The following is a 21,229-nucleotide window of genomic DNA, read 5'->3' on the forward strand; positions in this document are numbered from 1 at the left end:
ATAATCCTCAGTTTCCATGAGCCTTCTAAACTTTAGCTCGACTAGAGTAAAGTCAACATCAGGTAACCTGAACTCCACTGAAAACAGTTGACGCTAGGGTTAATAGTAATGCTACAGTAATCATGCATTCGATCAGATCAGAATAAAATGTTTCTTTATTGTTGAACACATTTTCAGTTAATTAAACTGCATCACAAGACGTGGGTTAACAAAGGTCTGCTGGGGTCCAAATGGCATAAATTTCACACATGGGCTCCTTGTGGATGTTTGTGTGCCTGCACGCTACAGGTGCACCAAACGCGCTGGAGAACCAGAATAGACACTGAATTTAAAGAGTGAAGAGGTCTGTCTTTATTGGCATCTTGACTTATCTCGATTTATTCATAAATAGAAAAAAAAAAAAAAAAACAGATTGGGATTTTGCTCATTTAGTCCCAAGAATGGGACTTAATGCCAAACCCCACAGATCCTTCAATTCCCATGATGCAACTTGACAGTGCATTTTGCTAGAGTTTCCTTGGCTTGTAAACATAGATGTCTTTCAATTGTCACGCTCTGAGGTTTTAATCATTTGTAGCCTGCGAGCCCCCACCGAAATAACCCTAACGACATCATTATGACATCATCAGTTGGTCATTGACATTTCGGGCTGACGTAAGAGAAATTTTGTTTTAATAGAGCTTGGCACTCATTTTTACCCGCATAATATGTATTATAAACAAATTTGAATGTAGCATTGAATTGTTAAGCTCTTGATTGTAATGGATAAATCTGATGTATAAATCATTTCTAAACGATTCATATGTTAAAGCTTGATCCTAACATGAACTAATACATATATTTTTCTGATAAATGTAATGAAGTACAAAGTACAATACTTTCGAGACTGTTCTCCCAATAAAATGATCACATAAGTTGTTTGTACAGCATTTCATTATTACAACCTATAATTATAGTATAGTTATTGTTGATGAGATTCCAGCAGTTGTGTGAGAATCAGTATTTGAAATGCCCCCAAATTACATATGTTTACAGCCAAGTGACAGCAGCCTCTAGTTTCTGTGGTAATTATGATTTACCACAGAAGAAAGTCAGGTGACATTGCTGTCAACCTCAGTTCACACAGGGAGGAGGTCGGGAGGATGGATGTGTCAACAAAACACTGGACCGGACACAAGAGATTGATGTTTGTTTCCTGTTTAAAGCTGACAGTCAACATTGTTTATTTGATGATGCCTTTCCATAAGCCTTCACCACGTCTGTTGTTGTAACCATGGCAACGGAGATCCTCAACCTCAATGTCGTACTTAAATCAATTCAAACCATGATCTTTTTCTAAACCTAACTAAGCTGTTTTGTAGGGTTAACTTTTTTTCAGCAATGAGTTAAACATATCTCCTTCTGCCAGTACAACCCTAGTGGTCATAACAAAAGGAAGGGACAAACCAACAATATGTTTTTTTCTTCATTCGAGAGGATTTTCGTCTTAAATGAAGAAGTAAAAAGTGGATTTAAATGGAAGTCAAGTCAAATAGAACAATAGTACTTCGCTTCCGTATGTGTACTTACCGTGAGTAAATATACCTAGTGATGTTTCACCCATGATATTTATCCAATCAGGGGTGGACGATACTGTTGGCCAGAACACATAACAAGCCTATTATCATCACTCTATTATATTGGCATAACCTTATTCATAACCACAGCAAATTAAAAATGTGGCACAAAGTTCTCATCAGGCCTCATTATACAAACTACACCTGCTGCAATGTGGCGGCATTGGAAAACACCTGGAAAAAAGTGTGTGATGTTTGTTGTAGGCATATTTTAGCAGGCTCATTATCTAACAATTAACAGGGTTATGAGGCATCGAGAAACGAGAGCTTACTTTTGTAATGTCACGGGAATCAATTATCAGGTATCCTCAATAAATAATCAGAAACTCAAACTGTTCTAACAAATAAAATATCACTTCACGCATGTGTTTAGTCACACCTGGAGACCTGGGGACAACCTGCTGTAAACTCTGACAGCACTTCTAAAATGTTTTTATTTCACACCATGTTCAGTAACCAGTCTTTATCCGTCCTCGCTCTCTCCTGTAAAGTGTAGGAAGACCTTGTTTAATTCCGCCACTCTCCTCCGCATCCTGACTGTTTTGCATTTTGCCCTTTCATAGTTCGCCGGCTGGGGCCATAACTTATCTTTTAGTGCTGCGTCTTGCAGTGACCACCTTCCACTCAACAACACCATTAAACAGGCAGATTAATGCTGCTATTAAATCCACACATCGACTTTGGTGGCACTCATCAAAGACGGTATATATGACTAGCGGTATCAAGGATTTGATGAAGTCAGACTTTCAGAGGGCCAATAAATCAGTTAGGGAGGTGCAATCTAACACTTCACAAGGTAGAGGCTGACAAAGAAGGAAACAGATACTCAACAAATAAGTCTTTGCAGAAAATAAACCCATTGTATTCAGCTGTGTATGTGTATTGCTGGATTAACCTGCTGGAGGACCTCTGGACAAAAAATTCCATTGGGCCTTAATCGCGATAGTTTGACAAAATGTCCCTTTCTTTAGGAAGATGTGCAATGTGAGCACACGGCCCCTGTAAAACACAGAGACAAAAAATGAGCTCAGTCTGCAGGGTCCTGCTTTGGTGATGTTGGTTCAAGTTCTTGTGCATTTAATTAAATTTCCAAAATCCAACAGACCCCAAGTGAATCCGGGGTCTTTTGGAGACCCAGGTGGTCTGGGATCCCCTAGACTACCCAATGCTTTGCCCCTATTGATCGTCCATCTATCACTTTCTGTTGACTGTGTAACACACCCTGCAGACTGACAGCTTCATTACAGGCCCCAACACCCAGAAAACAACTTTATTAGGAATATACACCAGGTAACAAGAATATTAAAAGAATATAAAACATAACAATAAATAGCTTATAACTTTGACGCAGGTCCCCCAAAAAAAATCAGGGCCACAAAATTAGCTTACACTGCACAACCCACTTTAGTTGATGTAGGCTCCTTCATTGATGACGTTTGTCTAACAAATCTCCAATAATCAAATCACTGGAAATCAACTAACAAACAGCAACTCTGAGACCTCTGGGGCCACTGGGGGTCTTGGTTTTTAAAAGTGCTTCCGTTTCTATTGCTGATACATGTGATTACCATTCAATTAATATCGCGGCATTTCAAGACTTAAATGATCATTAAATCCCCAAATCTTGCTGGCAATAAGTGCTGGACAGTAGCGCTGTAATGACTTGATGTTTTTTTCTATTTATGTAAGTAGGTTAAAACCACAGTTTTCCCTTTAGCGTCACGCTAAAGGAAAGGAAAAGATTATTGAAAAAATAAATTCTTGCCGTGCCTTGGATTTTTAAATAATGCAGCATTTTGAGCCTTGAGAAAGTGTTGCATTTCCTTTTATCAAGCCAGCTGATTAATTTCAAGTTCAATGCAGTAGGCATAACGCATGTTAGATTATGGGATATCTTTTGGTAATGAAATTGTGGTGAAATATGGCACTAAAGAAAACAGAGTTTGGGGTCATAAATGTGCCTGGTAAATTCTCTGGTCTCTGATCTCGGTAGAGTTTGCCGAAGGCCGAGTATTATCGTCATTCAGACCATTCACAGCCGTAATACATAAGGTCATTTAGCTGGTACTTGTTGATATCGTGCTGTAATTTTTAATGAACACGTTGATAAATACCATTCTTAGGCCCTGATGCTCGCAAAACAAGAAGTCGTTTTAGCAAGAGCTACGAGCCACATACATTCACAAGTTTTACTAAATAAGCTACTGGCTAATAGCCGGCCACCAAACCTTTACCAGACAAACAAGACAGCGTTTTAAAGGCTATGAAAGAATCCTTTTTCTGTCAAGTTAATCTAATTGTACTCAAATCAACCTCATCAGAAATTGTACTTAATAGAATTGACCTTGCAGCAGTCGTTTCACTTATCTCCTCTTTGTTGTAAGCGGTACATTTAGCCATTATGTTTGTGCAGCCAGCGCTGCAGGTGGTTGCTGTTACTGAATTACAAAGCCGAACATGGAACTGGCTCGTGTGTGAGTAAATTCACCTTTAAGAGTCGTTTTTAAAGCATAGCAGTGATGAGAGATGGGGGCCTGCTCTGGAGGAGAATAATAAATCAAGGCCAATACAGTGGTGACCAAACATACTGTAGACCTTATGCTAAGCTAGGTCACCACTGGCCACGGCTGAAATATTATCCCAATAAAACTTTGCAGCACATCTATTTTCTCTCTCGAAAGCGGCGCTACAATACCGAAAAGTACATCTAAATCAAATAAATTCTACCAGGCACAGTCTATTGTGGATCTGAGTGCGATTTCTGTGGAGGAGTGGGCTTTTAATCTACAGCCCACAGATTTAAATGTCTTTACGTGAGCTGGAAGCGATGGAAGCCACAGCCGAGAGACAGAGGATGACAGGACAGAGTTTAGATTACAGAGGAACGTGGAGGGAGGAAGACGGAGGGGAATGGGGGAGAGGTAGGGTGGTGGGGGTGGTGGGTGGTGGGTGGTGGGCAAATGGAGAGACAGAAAGAGTCGAGAGTTCATTCGAGGCTAGCTGTCGTCAGGCGCGGCGTCAGCCATCACATGGGCAGAATGCTAAACGCCTATCTCTGAATCCTGACCTATTTTCATCAAACTGACACAGAAATCCACTGAGGGGCCGTCTTATGCTGCTAACCTCTGTCTGCCTCCTGGACCGCCATCAGCAAGCCATCACACACAGACACACACACACACACACACACTTTGTTCAATCTGTACATACCATAATGTAAATCTGCTTTGCTGTGATTTAAAGCAATTTAGTAATGTTTGATTAATAATCTCCAAAATGACTAGGTTGTAAATTATTCTTACTCAGCTCCAGCTTGAAAGGCTTTTATTGTAATTTGTCCAAATATGTCGTTGGACTGATGAATATTCATTAGTGAAAACACTCTTCGCTGACCTGTCATTGTGCTGACAATAGACAGTGAGCATGTTGTTCTTTTGCTGCATCCAGGCTCAGCTTGACATTTTTTAACAGACACCTTCCCGAGTGTAGCAACCAAACTGATTTAACAGACATTTTACAAAGACAATGGGCCAATAATTCTGGTTAAAACACAGCAAATGATCCTGCTCTTAAGAAACTAATGGCTTTAATTTTCAACAAGCTTTTATCAGCTATGATCAAAGTGCAATAACAGACATATTGAAACAGACATAATGAAAATGGATTCAATTGCTAGCAAATGAATGTGACTTGATTGATGCTGAACATCACCTCAACATGACTAAACCACACGGAGAACAATACGCATTAAGGGAGATTGATAGTACTGTAAAATGATGGAGTGAAGCCCTTTACTTGAATCCTCTGTTGTTCTTTAACCATTGCAGCCATTCGTTTCCCATCCGTCAGTGTGCAAAAATATTTCTGAAACTCCACCAGTCTAATCCTGTAACGTCCATCTCACATCTCACATGACAGTTTATATGGTCTTTTTTAGATTATGTAAATAAGGCAAAGTCAATAGAGTTCATACAAGAATATATTTGTCTCCTAAACCACTTTGATTGTGGCAAAAGAAAAAAGGGAATCGTTTATCACGTGATGCCAAAAAAGGCATGTTGTAACAGTGATTCCTGATGAGAATCAGATCAAGGCAACGTGACAGTCCTAGAGCGAAACAAGAGAAGACTCAGTTCATGATGTTATGCTGTTGCAGTGGAGAATGTTTCTTTACAGCCAGATGTTGGAGTGTAAGAAATGTTCTATGTTCTGAATTGTATAATTTTGTCATGCATAAATTCTCGTATCCTAATGATTTTACATAAAATTGTCATATTGGCCCAAATAAAACAAGATATTTTATGGAGGTTTGTCATGGACTGCCAATATGGTAATTTTATTTGTATCTTTAACCTTGCTCGTAGCTTGGCTGTGTGGATGGCGGTTTGTTAGACTAAAACATCTTGCCAGGATGGATCTACAGTTGTAATTGATTCTGGTGATTATTTAATTTAATAATCGATAAGAGTGGCTTTGATTGAAATGCCTTAAAATGACTATGTGAACATTCACATTCATTCATGCCCACTTCAGGATGAGTTGCTATCATCAGGTCAATGTTTTTCTCCAGTACCTTGGCTTATAACTAAACCAACAAGACATCAAACCCAAGCAACTACACAGGTCTTCTCTACATTCTGAACACGAATCATAAGAGTGTAAAAGCTATTTGGTTAGGTTTAGGTAACAAAAACCACTTGGAAAGGTTTGAGGAAAGACAAGGGTTTTAGTTTGGCAATTTTTTTCACCATCATGGTTAAAAGTAACGTTTGATTCTGTTTAAAACAAGAAAAAAAAAACTGCAGTCTCCAGTTTTTTTTACCTATCCATCGACCTCGAGCCCCTCTCTTCCAACGCTTTGGGTCTAGGCCGCCTCACTCCCTCCCTAGCTCACTGTCACAATGTCTCATTTTTTATGGGACAGTCAACTATCAAATTATTGACATTTCTGTCAGCCTCAGGTAAAAGTAAAAGAGTGAACTTGGTGAAAATGACACGTCCGGAACATCAGTAAGTTATCTCTGCATTTGAGGTATGTTTCCATACAGACATACATTAAGTATTTAGTTCAAAGCACAGTGCAGATGCAAAGTACAGCCTCCCCACTTTTAGCTTCACCAGCAATCTTAATCAATAATTCCTTTGTCAAAAGTGTTACATTAATATTTGTAAAAATGCAGAATGTTTGTACGTCACTAAAAGCTCTGAATCTATCAATAATACAATTTTTAGTAGAAAATTTCAATATAATAAAAAATGCAACAAGTTCTCTAAAAGCACTTGTATTTACCACTTTGAAAGGAGTCATCTCACAACAATTGTTCTTGAATAAGGATGAGGTCCAACAAGTGCACACTGGAAAGAAAACTCCTCATGTCAAAGGATTCATTCAATTCAAGTCAGACTAACTCAGAGATCGATGTTAGCAATCCCCAAAACACTAGAACCAAGGAGCTGCCCGTCCATATCTTCTCACCAACTTCCTACTGACAAAGGCTTTGTACATATGGCTGAATATAATTCTAACATCTACTACACAGTAATCACCTGTCTCCAAACAATAAGTTCACCGTGAAATAGCAGTCTATTATGTAAATGAAACATTCGTCTGATAGTACTTGTCAAACCACAGCGGTTCTCTTGTTTTTACATGCCCTCCACAATTCAGCTTTTCAGAAGATTTGGGGTTGAAAAGCCATGATCTGGGTCGTCCAGCGTGGCGCTGGGAGCTTCACTCCCCAGCAGCATTAATCACAGGGCTGCTGTCCTCTGACTGATTACCTCCCATCAATCTTAGTTTGTTGAGCCCTCCGACAGGAGAAAGCCCTCATGAAGATCTGATTAAAAATGTAAGTGACTCAATAGGAGCACGTGCCTGGCCACAGAGTCGATACTCTGTGACAGACAAAAGCTCTGGGTGGGACTTATCTACTCATCTCCAAATGTCCGTTCATGTGCTCGTGCAGAGATCCAGGCCTGATCTCAGTGAGGGCACCTGCTGTGTAGAGGTGAGGTCTGGAAGAGAACCACTGGAGATCTGTGTGTGTGTGTGTGTGTGTGTGTGTGTGTGTGTGTGTGTGTGTGTGTGTGTGTGTGTGTGTGTGTGTGTGTGTGTGTGTGTGTGTGTGTGTGTGTGTGTGGTAGTCATTTGCAGCTGCAGACAGGAGGGGGAGTGACTTTGAGAGTGTCTGAGAGGCACATCCTGCCTGCAATTAAGGTGGAATCAGAGAGAGATCTGCGCTGCCTTGATAATGAGCCTCATCTGAATTATTAACTAGAGCTGTACCCCCCGGACCTGGACTCCCATCAGGCCCAGCTACACAACAACAAGAGCAGCGGCACATACACACACATACACACACACGGAATCTTCAGATCCATACAAAACCGCGATCAAACCCATTTTACCATGTGCAGGAACTCAAAAACTAATCCCATTTGCAGTAAAAAATAAGGGCAACACATTACTTGAAGTGGTCCTCATAAGGCACCATAAGGCATCCAAAATCCATTATAAACACACTGTGAGTGCATAATGATTTATTAAAATTGGTGCATACTATAATGAGTACAATATGAAGAAAGTTGGGGGTGAATACTTTATGAGGCAACTCTGTCATTAATCACATTAAAATTTAGTGCAATTTCAGATGCATGATTACATTATAAAATGTCCTCTGTGATTCCAGGGGGATTATCTTCAGTCTGATGCTGCTGTGAATTGATGGCTTTAATAGGATGACTGACTGCACAGTAACTCTCTGTGTAATGTTTAACTAGTCTCAAAGTGTGACATCAAACAATTTAGGAAAATATAAGGCTGTTGAATTGTGTTCTCAGCTTTTGAAGTTAATGGTTGCAAAAATATGAAATAACTTTTTTTATGATAACTACATCACTGAGCATGTTTTAGCTTCTTAATTTCAAATTGTGTATATGATATCACACTTGACATTGTAATTTTTTTTTCCATCTCTCCAAGCAGAAATTGGTTTCCATTCATAATGAATGGAAACCAGTTGTTTACTTTACACTAAAAGCAAGCATTTTGAAAACCACCCTATTGTGTCATAAAATTTTCTGAATGTATCTTGTCGTCACTGTAGACAGTCATTGTCCTTTAGGAAATAAATGGAAATGAATGGCTGACTGACAGCAAATACCAAAATTTGTAAAACACAACAGCATGATTTGTAAAATGGCCACTTGTTAGGTAAAATAATGTGGTTGATTTTCATACTACATGGAAATGAATGGAAAACAATGGATGTCTGAAGCGCTCGCGTACATTTTTGTAAGATGAAAATCACACAATCACACAAGTGTTTTACACATTTGGATGTTTGGCGTCGAACACTTCAGGCAGCCATTCAATTCTAATTATTTCCTTATGAAAAAAACAAAACATTAACAGACTCATTGAACATCCATTTGTTGATTAATCCAGTTATATAAAGTAATCCGAATCTAACTACACAATTGATTGAGTAAACTAACAAGGTGTGGATGATCCAAGACTGGATAATGATATCGTTAAACCGTCAAAGAACTGATGTCTTGACGTGTTTTGGTTTCAATAGAGGCCAAAATTAGAGCTATAAGTACACTGTTTAAAATGTTAAGTTTAGGATTAGGGTAAATTGTTTTTACTGAAATTAACATGTACAAGTTAATTTGACCACAACTGACATTTATTCAAATAAATCTCGTTAACATTCATTTTTCTCAATGTTACATTATTTTCAAGTACTTGTGTAATGTAAGCAAAACTTCTGTATTGCATTACCTGGCAAAACTAACCTAACGTTCTGTTTATTCAGTAGATTTCCATACTAAATAGAAATATATGTCTGGCTGAAGTGGTTGACAAAATTCAACCATATTTCTAAAATGCAAGAGTAGGTTTGCAGAATAACTCCTTGTGCTGTAAAGTAAAAAAAAATTAAGGGGCTCTCAATAAAAAAATCAAAACTAAACTGTATAACATGCATTTGAAAATGGTCACAAAAATGCTGTTAATACATGGCTCGCTGTCCTTGTCTACTAAGCGACTGCCATATTCTGAACAAACAAATGGAAACCGATGGCTTCCTGAAGCAGTAGATGATTAAATACTTTGACATCTTTAAAATACAACAGCATAGTTTGATTTGTTTTTTATTTGTGATGTAAAGTTCAGTGGATGTGACTCGTTGAAAGTGAGCTACAGCGTGTAAGACCCCCTGGTGTGGTCCTTTAAGGTTCGCAATGCACCAGCAGAATGTGGTGGCCTGTTCCTGAGTCACAGTCTGACAGCGAGGACAGAGGACTGAATGTTTTTGACTCGTGCTCTGCTCATCGTCTGATCCAGACACCAGAACATTTTGAAACCCCGAGGTCTGGTAGACAACACGGAGAGAATGTGTGCTGGGCCGACATTTTACGACACACCACCAGGCATGAATCCCAAGATCCGCCTGCCTCTGACTGTTTTGTGTCTGGACTTGGTTCTCTCTCTGGAATTTCCGTCTGTAGAGAGTTTCTCAACGTTTTCTTCCAGCTGATTTATTCCAACCGATTGAAGTGTGAGGGTTGAGGGCGAGAATATTATGTTCCATTCCAACCACTATGACTCATTTTAAGCAGTGAACACCCCGCCTCCACTGCTGGTGCATCCCTTGTTTACATCCTCGCACTTCTCCAGATTGAAGTGATATCTATTCAGATGCCTTTTGAAGCTCGGCATCGACCGACAAGGCAACTGATCCCCTCGGATCAGAATCTGTCCGTCTCTGCGTGGCCTCCTTTTCCATTCATGCCCTCAACGACTTTTCCCAACTGCTTTCCTTCCATTCACAGGACTGATCAGATGAGTTTTACCAAAGTCTCAGATCCAACAACCAACCCCCCCTTGCCTTCCAAATTCCTTTTCCCATTCCCCGCCCCCAGTTAACCCAGTGCCAAGCCCGCCAACTCAAGAGCTGCCTCTCCTTCTGCTGCGCCTTTGTGATAATAACAATAACTGTGTAGCGGTGCAGAGGGCTTTCTGTTGAGCCAGCGCCAGGCCGGCTGGCACAGGGAACCCTCTAAGCCTGTTCCACCATCTCCAACCAATTCCCCTCTGTCTGGGCTGGCACTGGAGCATCACAGGCATTAAGGCTGCTATCAATGTGCTCAGCAGCAGGGGCCACCACCACCACTCGCTCTATCTTCTCTCTCTCTGCCTCTCTCTTCCTCTCCCACTCAATTCCAAATCCAATTCAAGGATTAAAAAAGGTTTTATTGGCAAGACAAATAATACCTTGTTCTTCAAAATGTCTCTTTGCCCCCTCACTCCTCCCTCCCTCTCTCTCTCTCCCTCCTGCGCTCTGCACCTTATTTTCTTCTCCATCTCCCACAAGTGGAATCTCAGCAGAACAAGGTGATGGCCATCAGCGTGGGCGGTGATACTTTATGTGAAGTGCATTGTGATGTATTACAAGCAGATTAGGAACATATTAGACGTAAAGATCCACTTTAACTCAGAAATCAGGGAAGTAGAGGAAGGAGAAATAAACTATTTTTAGGGATGACATCAATTTAATTTACATAGCAATCAAAACACAGAAGATTTTATACTCCATACTTTTTTATGATTACGTTGTCTTTAAAATTAAGCTCTTTAACAACATAATCAACACTTATGGAAAATGTACTAAATAGTGCCTGTAGATGATCTTCTTTAAGCTTTTATTGGGAGTGTTATGAAAAGGAAAGCAGTTTCAAAACTCCTGTGTTCTGCTGGATTCGCATCTAAACTCTATTTGGGTAAACACATTTGGTGTTTTTGTTAAGTACACCTGTACAGTCTGAAGCAATCCAATACACCTGTTTGCCGTACACTAAAGTCATCTTTTATGAAGCCTTGCTGTTCATTTTTGGACACTGTTATAGAGGTTTTGATACAGCGTGTTTAGCATTGTGATAAGGATTAGTGATGTTGCTGCACTGGACAGAATTATATTTAGAGCTGTTTCTTATACTATGATCACCTCGTGTGTAAGTGAGGGAGAAAAAAACGAGAGGAATCTCTCAGTATAATGAAATCCATGCAACGCTACCTTTTAAATGTGTGACTGAATTTACACACTTATTGACAAAGTCGTCAAAGACTGAACATAATGAGCATCGTAAACAAAAAATTGATGGTAGAGCTGTTGTATTGAATTGCAATAGATTCCAGAGTCTGCACTGTGAGGCTTTACGAGAGCTTATTCCTGATATGATTATGTTTAATTCTTTTGTCTTCAGCCCCTGTCGACACTCAGCTGTTCCTCACTGACCTAAAACTGACCTGCTCAGTCCTTTTCAACCCCACTGAGCCTAACTGCTGCAGTAAATTTGAGACCAAAACCTGCCCCCCCCCCCCATCGAGACCCTCCACTTCCTCCCCAGAGTAATTAAACACATGACACAGAGATTGAGATTTTAACTCTTTCTAAATGAATTCCAAATGAATAAAGCCAACAGCTTTTTCACAGCAGACATTTTGGCTTGTTGCAGGAGAAGCACATGTGTAGCTGATAACATTAAAAAGGACTACATTCCTTTTCAGTGAGATAGCTCCAGGATCTTTATATTTTACAGTCTGGTTCACTGTCATAACTTACTGGAACAGTTGATGGAACTGTGCCAGCGTTAACGAAATCTGCCTGAGTTGTGCTTTTGCAACGATGACAGTACTGTTAAAGAGGTTCACACACTACGTCCCGCCCACCAATAGCCGTGACGGACTGCACCACAGGCCTGTCAATCAAACAGACACGCCCCCCAAAACACAGCTTTTTATGAACTTTTTTTTATAATTAATGATGGGATTATTTTCAAATGGACCACCAGAAAACTAATAAGAAGGAGCGATTTAAGATAGCTTCCCGAAATAACTCACGGAGACATTGTATTGACTAGCTGAATGGGAGTCTATGGAGCGGGAGGCTTTTTGGAACCAACCTCTAGCTGCACTCGGTGGTATTGCAGCTTAAGGCACTTCCGCATTGGCCTCATTTTTCACATCTGGAAGCTACGAACACTTTTATATACAGTCAGTGTGAGAGCGTGACAGAGATGGGGAATGGTACTCAACTCCCTCCACCAGCCAGACCCGGACCGTGGATATTGCAGTTCATGTTTGGAAAGATGCCCCTCAGCCACCAGAGTGCCCCAAGACGACTAAACATTTTGTCAGTTGTTTGCGTGGAAGTGCAGCTGAAAACTGATCAAACCTTCTGCCAGGAAGCTACATTCATGTGCAATCACATAGATGGGAAAATATGACTTGGCTGAAATGAAGGTAATTAAATGTAAGAATCTCTGCAGCTGATTCTAATGTTAAATCAACCGCAGGAGAGAAACACCATAAAACAAGGCAAATCTAATGAGTTAAAGACCAAAAATAAGAATTCATTCTTCTTCTGAATGTCTTTATATCCCAAAGTGATTACAACAGTCATACGCCCACGATGTGCCTCTAACATGCTGCTGTTAAAGCCTTCAGGTAGAGTCAGAGAGCTTCTACCTGCCTGCTGCTGCATCCGTGTACAGAACAGCCTGCAGACAGACCACAGCTCAGCACATCTATTCCCACACACATTCACTTGTGAAATGAACATTATAGTGTGTGTATATGTGTGAGAGAACGCGAACCGCCCCCCCTCACCGGCACCGTGACTACCTACGGAGCTGAACTTGCTTCACACGACCAAACACAGCCTCCCACTTCTGATGCAAAAACAAACATGGCCAAAACACTTGACCACAATTACTTAACCACAGTCGGAGAAATCCATACATAGTCATCATAGCAACCCTGCTGCCACACACATACGCAACACTCAGTGTGTGTGTGTGTGTGTGTGTGTGTGTGTGTGCGTGCGTGCGTGCGTGCGTGTGTGTGTGTGTCTGTACAGTATGTGTGACCACAATCAAAGAAATCCATACACTATCACAAGACACAGACAAGAAGTGTGCGAACGCATGAAAGGAATCCAATCCACCGCCACCGCTCACTTGACGCCAGAACAAGTGACTGACACCTCACCAGTGTGTGCGTACAGTATGTATACACTGTGTGTTTGTTTGTGTGTGGTATTAAGGGGCCGGAGAAGCTGCTGGCCCAGATGAAGACAAAGAGCCCAGCGGCTGGACTGAGCAGCAGCTCTCAGACAGGATTACACAACAGCTCTTAAAGACTGCTTTTAATAGCAAGACTCTGGATCTTATTTCCCTCCCACTCATCCCATCCATCCATCCATATACACCCTCCTTCCACCACCCCACCCCAACCCCACCTTCCATCAGAGCTCTTCAGTCTAACCAGAAACAAATAAGACAGTGGGACAGTGGATACAAATTGTACGTAAATGTGTTTGTTTGTTATGGTGAACATTTCTGTACCTCCCAGTTTAAAATCTCATTAAAGGCGCTGCCAACTGTTGCAGTCCAACATGTGTGTATACGTCTCCCCCCTCTCCTTTCTTTTTTTTCTATGTTATTGTTGTTGAGCTTTGTTATGATTGAATCAAGTTGGTTTTCGGACTCGTAACCTCTCTCCGCCAATCAGCTTCCTGGCCGGACTGGCCAATCAAAACCTCCATGCAAAGCTGCAACTGGAGTCAGCCAGGCATCAAGCTGGGCATCCTTGGTCAGTGCAAAACAAGAGACGGGGATTTACACCCCGGCTTTAAATCCAATTTTTCCGATTTTAAGATGGAGATTAATCTGCGTCTCGGTACTGTTCAGTGGAGGCTGGTGTGGAGTCAAAACACTGAGGAAAGCTTTAGTGTGAGAGGGACAAAAAGACGAGAGACAGTGGTACTTATCACAAAATGCTGTGAGTATATGATAACATGACAGGAGCAGCAGCGAGAGGATTTCAGACCAACTCAGTGTCCCACACAGATGGTGTAAAATGCCCGTTAATCCCGCTGCGACTCGTGTTTCCTCTTCTCTGTACTTGATACAGTATCCTCTGGTTGTCTCAGTCAAGCAACAATACAAAGTGAAAAAATGCTACTTCAAAAAGCATAAAAAATAATTTTAAAGGGGCACTCCGCCAAATTTACACAGAAAGTTCAGTTCAATTATTACAAATATTCCTCTGCCTGGAAAAAATATATATTAACTGTGGTTAGGGAGGGAGCTTCAACGTTTGGAAAAATAACCCTGATGATGTCATAGTTTTGTCAGCAGGGTCATCTATGCTTCGGCTTGTGATTTGTAACAAACAAGCCCGTGTTATTGAACTGGAGGTGCAAGGTTTAATACCATGAAAAGTCAGACAGACACTTTCGAGATGCAAAACGAGAGTTGTGGGATCCAGTGTTCAAAACATATTGAGAACAAAAAAAAAATCAGGAAATCTGAGCTGCTGCAGCTTTATTTTGAAAACTGTCTCATGTGAGTCCCCAAACTCTATACAACTAAAATACTAACCTCTTCTCATCCATCTTTAAGGCTGTCATTATGTTGAATAATGTATGGCTGTCCTTTCAACGCTCCTGATAATACAGAGGCAGTAAAAGTCTGCTATCAAATTTAAAAACATGGGAGTAGTTGAGACTGCTTCTCAGTACTATCAGACTTAAGAGTGTATCAGCTTTGAAAACTCCCATTAATTGTGGTGCTGACCCTTATGAAACTCTCACTATGCACAAAAACACAAATACTCAAATTTTGTTTTTGCTCTCCTCTCCTGAACGTCTAATTCACATGGGATTTAAAATAATTTATACCCCGTTTTGGTCTTGGTTGATGTGCTTACTTGAACATGTAATGCCAGATTATTCTTGGTCTGAATATTCAAAACATTAAATGCAGAAGTTCAACTTTGTCAAACATGAAGAACAGTATGAGGAGAAGCTACAATACAGGGTTTGAAAACAAAAGACTATTAATCCTAACACAGAATGGGTGGTAAATTTAAGTAGATTATAGCGACCAATCTATTAGATTAACCTCATATTAATTTGAATGTAAGGGATAATCTGTAGTTACATCTGTTTGCTGTGACACCCAATGTCATCATTCTCTTGTTATTGTCCTTTTAAACCCCTCGCCTTGTGCCATGCTTTGGTACAGCCTGTGCGTAATTCGGCGTGCGCGCAATGGATAGCAGGGGGTGGGGGGGGGTGGCTCCAAACGGTTTATCCCGAGTACCCAACCGGCGGCATGGGTGATGCTCCGGTCGAGCAGCCGAAAATCGGACCAGAGGCGCACTCTGTCCCCCGCGTGACCCGAGAATGCTGAGAAATATAGGCTTGAAACCAGACATGCGTCACAGGGTGCCTATCCAAAAAGGAACTGTGAAGAGGGAGAGTTGGCTCCGTGTGGCTTCTCCTATATGCACAGGCTGCAATCCCCAAATACGATGAACCCAGTGAACCTGTATCCAGCCACGCTCACCGCCCCTTTCCACTCACTGTACTGTGGAGGGACATGGGGACACGCCACTGAATATAAATTGTTGGAACCAAGGGTCAATTATGTGGCTTTCAAATATGCAGAATAGGAGTTATGTTGCAGACACAAACTGCAGCTAAATATAGTGTAGCTTCTCCACTAAAACCTTCACCATGTGGTCTCAGAAAATTCTTTCATGTGGCCTACCTTCCATCCGGCTGAACTGTTGCTGTCGCCTTTATCCTTGAAATAAGGAACAAAGCGAACCATCCAGTCATATATCTGGGACAGGGTGAGCCTCTTCTCCGGGGTGCTCTCGATGGCACGGGTGATGAGATCTGCATACGACAGGTTTCCCCACGCGTTCCGCCGGGACGACTTGGCTTTGCGCAGCTGGCCGGCCACGTCAAGCGCAGCCCCGGACATGCAGGCAGGAGCGACCACAACCGGGGCCGGGGCGCCGGCTGGATGCTTGATCTCCGCCGGTGCGCCGCCTTTTCTCTCGGCCCGGCATGCGGGCACGTTGTACTGCTCCACTTTGACCGACGCCAGAGCCAGACCTCGGCTCGCCTCTTCTCCCCCGGGGAAATCTTCGGGACACGGCAGTGGCCAGGTGCACGACCGCGACCGACTGTGAGGCTCAAATTCCGAATCGATATCAACCTGATGCGCATCCATGCCGCTGTTCTCCATCATCATCAGCATGATGATCTCCCGCTGAATAGATGTCAAAACCGGGCAAGGTCACTATCACAAAAAGCCTGTCAATTTTGACGTCTGCCAGTGAGTTCAAATGCCCAAAACTGGTCCCTTGTACAAAGAAAAAAAGAATAGTGTTGTATTGTTTCAAACACGGAGATGATCAACCAGTATGAAAAGCCGGCAGCGGTGTGGGATATTATCATTCTCCTCAGTGCAACAATGTGGCATCACATCAGGACAGATGAAGGTGTATCCGAGGCATCAACAACAGTATCAGTGTCTCTTCCATGTTAATTGCACAACACCGGCTGTGTGGCTGCATGCAGGACCAAGTGACGGTCAAACATCCATTGTGAAAGGCAGACACACTTGGAGAATGTCTCTGTTCTCGCTCCGGCTGCAGCAACAGTTGATCCTTGTGACAGATGAGGTCCAGTGCAGGTTAAAAAGACCGCTCATCAAACTCCCCCAAATTAATTGACTTGAGAATTTCCCCCAGGCTCTGATCCCAGCTCTACCAGCGTCTTTCTGCAAGATTGGTTGGTGACCGGCTTCAGCTGAAACTCACTGCGAGCGCAATTACTCCCTTAGAAATAGAAACAGGCTCTCATGAATCATTTATATGAAACCGTGAATTTCCAGACGAGAAAAAAAGCCCCTCATGGATTTGATTTGGAGCATCCTCTGTCTCCTCTCCGCGCTGCCAGACGCATCACTTGGTGTGGATATTTCTACCTTTGTCTTTAGCTTTCCGTGCACATGTCACATGGGGTACCGTCTCTCTGCCTATTGCTCTGTCTTTATACTACAAGCCTGCGTGTCTCTGAAGGCTTCAAGCCACTTAACTGTAGCCTGGAATAAAGTGGAATAAGTGCTGCTTCCATATAATTGGACGCCGCCTGGATCAAGTCACTCCCTCCAGAACAGGTTTCCAGAGGGGGAGGAGGGTGTGTGTGTGTGTGCGCGAGTGTGTGAGGTGGCGGTGATATTCCCAACAATAACGTTTCTCTACAGGCACTCATTTTTAGCGTTTACAGCAAATCTCGCACGTGTAGTTTATCTTCCTGGTGATCAACTCAATTCATCATGTTAATGTAACTTGCTGCTTTGTTTTTGTTATTTATAATCTAAGCAGCAAAAGACTGCAACTAATCAATGAATGCAGCCCCTTTAAAGAAACGTGTCACTTTTAATGTTTTAACATTTGAAATTGTGACCGTTTCTGTTTTTAAGGATGTCCAAAAGTAAAAACCTACTTTTTCATTTCTGAATCCTTTAGGATGATTACACGTGTTGTTTTAAGTCACACTAAAAATCAGCAAATAAAATAACTAGGAGTAAATTCATATCTATAAGTAACATTTCTTGATTGATATCAGTTTTCTTTTTTTTCTTTTTTTTATCAATCCAGTAATGCATCATGTTGTTTCAAAGTATTCTCCACACACAGGATGCGATTCAGGGATATAAATCTTGGTGCTTTACCTGTTTAACAATTCACTGGCTTTGAAGTGGTCAAGTGTAAACAGACTGAGTCAAAATGCAAGCTATGTGCACTTTTTATTGGACAATTCGGAAAGACCTGGAGTTTTTCTTTTAACTGCCAATACCAGAATTTTTTTAATTCTTGCTTGGCAGTTTAGGAGTGGAAAAAAATTGAGGCTATGGTATGGTCAAGGTTGGGGAGCTAAAGATTTTGGTTACAGGTAGAAAAGCAGATGTTAATTGCAGGTCTTTGGGGCGTAAGCCCTAGTCTCCTGCATAAAAGTCAGCCACACTGCTTCCTGCATCAGCAAACTGTCTCAGTGGAAGTAAATCTTCAGGTGCGGAATCATTTCATGTGGATATAATTCCTAGAGGTGTTGGGATGGTTTTGAAATGCAGATTGTAAAGTCTATATAAATAATACAGAGGTGATAACCTCGATGTCCAAATAGTTGAGGTACTACGAAACAACAGGGACTAAACTCACAATATAAAAGGTGTATTGTTTAGATTTTCACTCACGGTATAACATGCTAAGTGTTTTACATTTTGCCCCAACAGTTCCTTGAACACTAAAAGCTACTACCATCAGTGCAGGGTCATTTCCTTCCATATCAAGACGACTTATTTGTCCTGCAGCGTATTGTGGCCCATTGTTATGTTTTGCTGCTAAGTGACCTCTCGTGATCGTGATCAATTTCAGCAAACATTGCAAGACAACAACACTAGCCTCCTGATGGCCATAGTAGTTTTGATCATAGTAAAAGTGGCATCGTTACAGAGCCACAATGGAAGGAGGTCAGGGTGGACGGATGGGTTGAACAATGAGCGATGAGAGGAGCAAATTAAAACTCTACTGCCTGTGGTCAGATTTCAGGTGAGTTTTATGTAGTTCCTTAAATGGTTCTTGGGTGCCTTGAAAAGTTCCTTTGATGGAATTGAGTTAAAAAATGTACAACTCTGTCAATGTTCTACTTTACAGATTTAAAGGCTTTTACTGATTTTCATTGACATACTTCTATTCTCTCTCCCATAGTTTTTGCTTACTGTTTGTTGTGTTGTGTTGCAGTCTCCTCCCCCCCCCCCCCCCCCCCCCCCCCCCCCCCCGCTTTCTTTTGCAGATATCCCAAACCCAGAGCTGCATGTCTCTGGTCTGCGGTTACCAACCCCACCAACACTTCATTGTCCTGGATCTCTATGCTGTTCTTCTCTCTCTGCTCTACCCTCTCACCCAACCGGTCGAGGCAGATGGCCGCCCACCTCTGAGCCTGGTTTTTCCTTCCTTCTGTCAGAGGTTTTTCCTTCTGTTAAAGGGGAGTTTAAATTGTTGGGTTCCTTTGTATAATGTTGTAAAATTGTGTTGTAAGGATTTGACCTTGTTAAGTACCCTGAAACATGTTGTTATTTGGTGCTATATAAATAAAATTTAATTGATGTGCCTATTCCTGTTTTTTTCCTCCTAATAAATATAGCACAACCATTTCATTTCCTCACAGGAACTTTGTCTCTTCATGCATCGACCTAAAACCAAACTAAAATCACATCGGACAAAGTGAAGGGATGAGGACATTTTTCCTGTTCACAAAGTGCAGAACATCACGGCCTCGTGATTTAAGCTTGACGGGTCAAAGACTCAAACTACCAACTCCCCTCGCTGTCTTTGTCATACACCACTGCCTTTGGTGGGTCTCAGTCCATAAAGCTGGCTCCATCAATAGCTGCTCTGTGTTGTAAGCTCCTCTGGAAACCCCCAACATTGATAGAGGCTGCCACTCTCTGACAGCCGGTTGTCAGTGACAACCATAACCTCAAATGCACCTAAATGGAATGCTTTCATGAGGACTAAATGGGCCTATCAACAAGAGAGCGAGCGATCAGTGCTCGTGTGTGTGTGAGAGAAGCAGAGTAGAAGAAAAAAAGAGAGAGATGCTGTAAATGGGAACAAACAGAGGGAAAATTCAAAACACATGGCTCTGCGGTTTAGAGAGGAGATTTTTATGTGCCGCAGAGAAGTTGTAACAGGAATGTGGTGTGACTCCCATCATATGGAATGAAAACACTGAAGCGGTGCCAGCAGGGTGGATATAGGGTGTTCAGCTGTGGCTTACAGCAAAGTCCTCGTCATCACGACTAGGTGATGTACCGTTGCAGCGTAAACATGAAGAACATGAGTCACACGGTTGGACTCGACACAAGGCAGACGGAGAATTACATGGTTTCATGCGGGGGGAGTAGATTTGTCAAAGATACTGTGGTCACTTGAGCAAAATATGAAGTGACTACAAGTAGAGTCCAAACATTCAGCTCTTCCAAGAAACATATTTTTACGTTAGGGTTTCATTTCCAGCAGTTATTTGTCACATTAAGAGATTGTGTGCCAAGTGGATTTGTGCGAGATTCATGTTTATCCATTGTCCCTCTGTTTTCTAACCATCCAATATTCATGATATGTATATTGACTGTCACCGCCACCTCCGGCACACTGCCTCTTTTTACTGATCTCTAAGTCCATTGGTGCCCAAATAAATGGATGCAGTGAAAGGTAAATAACCTCGCAAACCAAATATCTCTTCACCCAGGCTTTACATCAGTCTCAAAGGAAGTTTTGAAGAAATATACAAAAAGTAAAGGGACCGCTAATGGTGATGAATCCACAGAGAATTATCTCCGGACTTTGTAGTTCCCCAAAGCTCTTTCTTGATCTTTTAGCTCAATGTTTTGATATCACGGCCCACGATGTTGATGCTTTGGCTCAGTTTTACAGCTCTCATTACCCAACCCGGTATCAGGTGTAAGTGTTTAATACACCTGCCGGTCCACTAGAGGACAGCATGTCAGTGTCACGGCTTTGCTTCGCCTCGGCATCGAAAATCATGTGGTTTAGGAAAACAAAGTGGAAAACCATGTGGTTAGATTCAGGAGAAAACACATAAGGTTGGGTTGGCTCCCAAAACTACTCTGTCAGGGCTAGAGAGACATTTCTTTAAACAAATCCATGTTGCTTTCACGTC

General features: G+C 41.7%; 1 protein-coding gene across 1 annotated transcript in view; it reads right to left on the reverse strand.

Annotated features, from left to right (window-relative positions):
* Nucleotides 1-17,549, reverse strand: part of foxo6b (forkhead box O6 b) — a 43,777-nt gene extending 26,228 nt beyond the window's left edge. Inside the window, exon 1 of the mRNA XM_069176647.1 lies at nt 16,239-17,549. Coding sequence (XP_069032748.1) covers nt 16,239-16,736 — 498 coding nt within the window. The 5' untranslated portion in view covers nt 16,737-17,549. The remainder of the gene's footprint in view (nt 1-16,238) is intronic.
* Between the last annotated feature and the right edge of the window lie 3,680 nt (nt 17,550-21,229).

Source organism: Embiotoca jacksoni, unplaced genomic scaffold (assembly GCF_022577435.1).
Source record: "Embiotoca jacksoni isolate LCO1_2020_lvr unplaced genomic scaffold, fEmbJac1.0.p SCAF_7, whole genome shotgun sequence".
Lineage (NCBI taxonomy): Eukaryota > Metazoa > Chordata > Actinopteri > Embiotocidae > Embiotoca > Embiotoca jacksoni.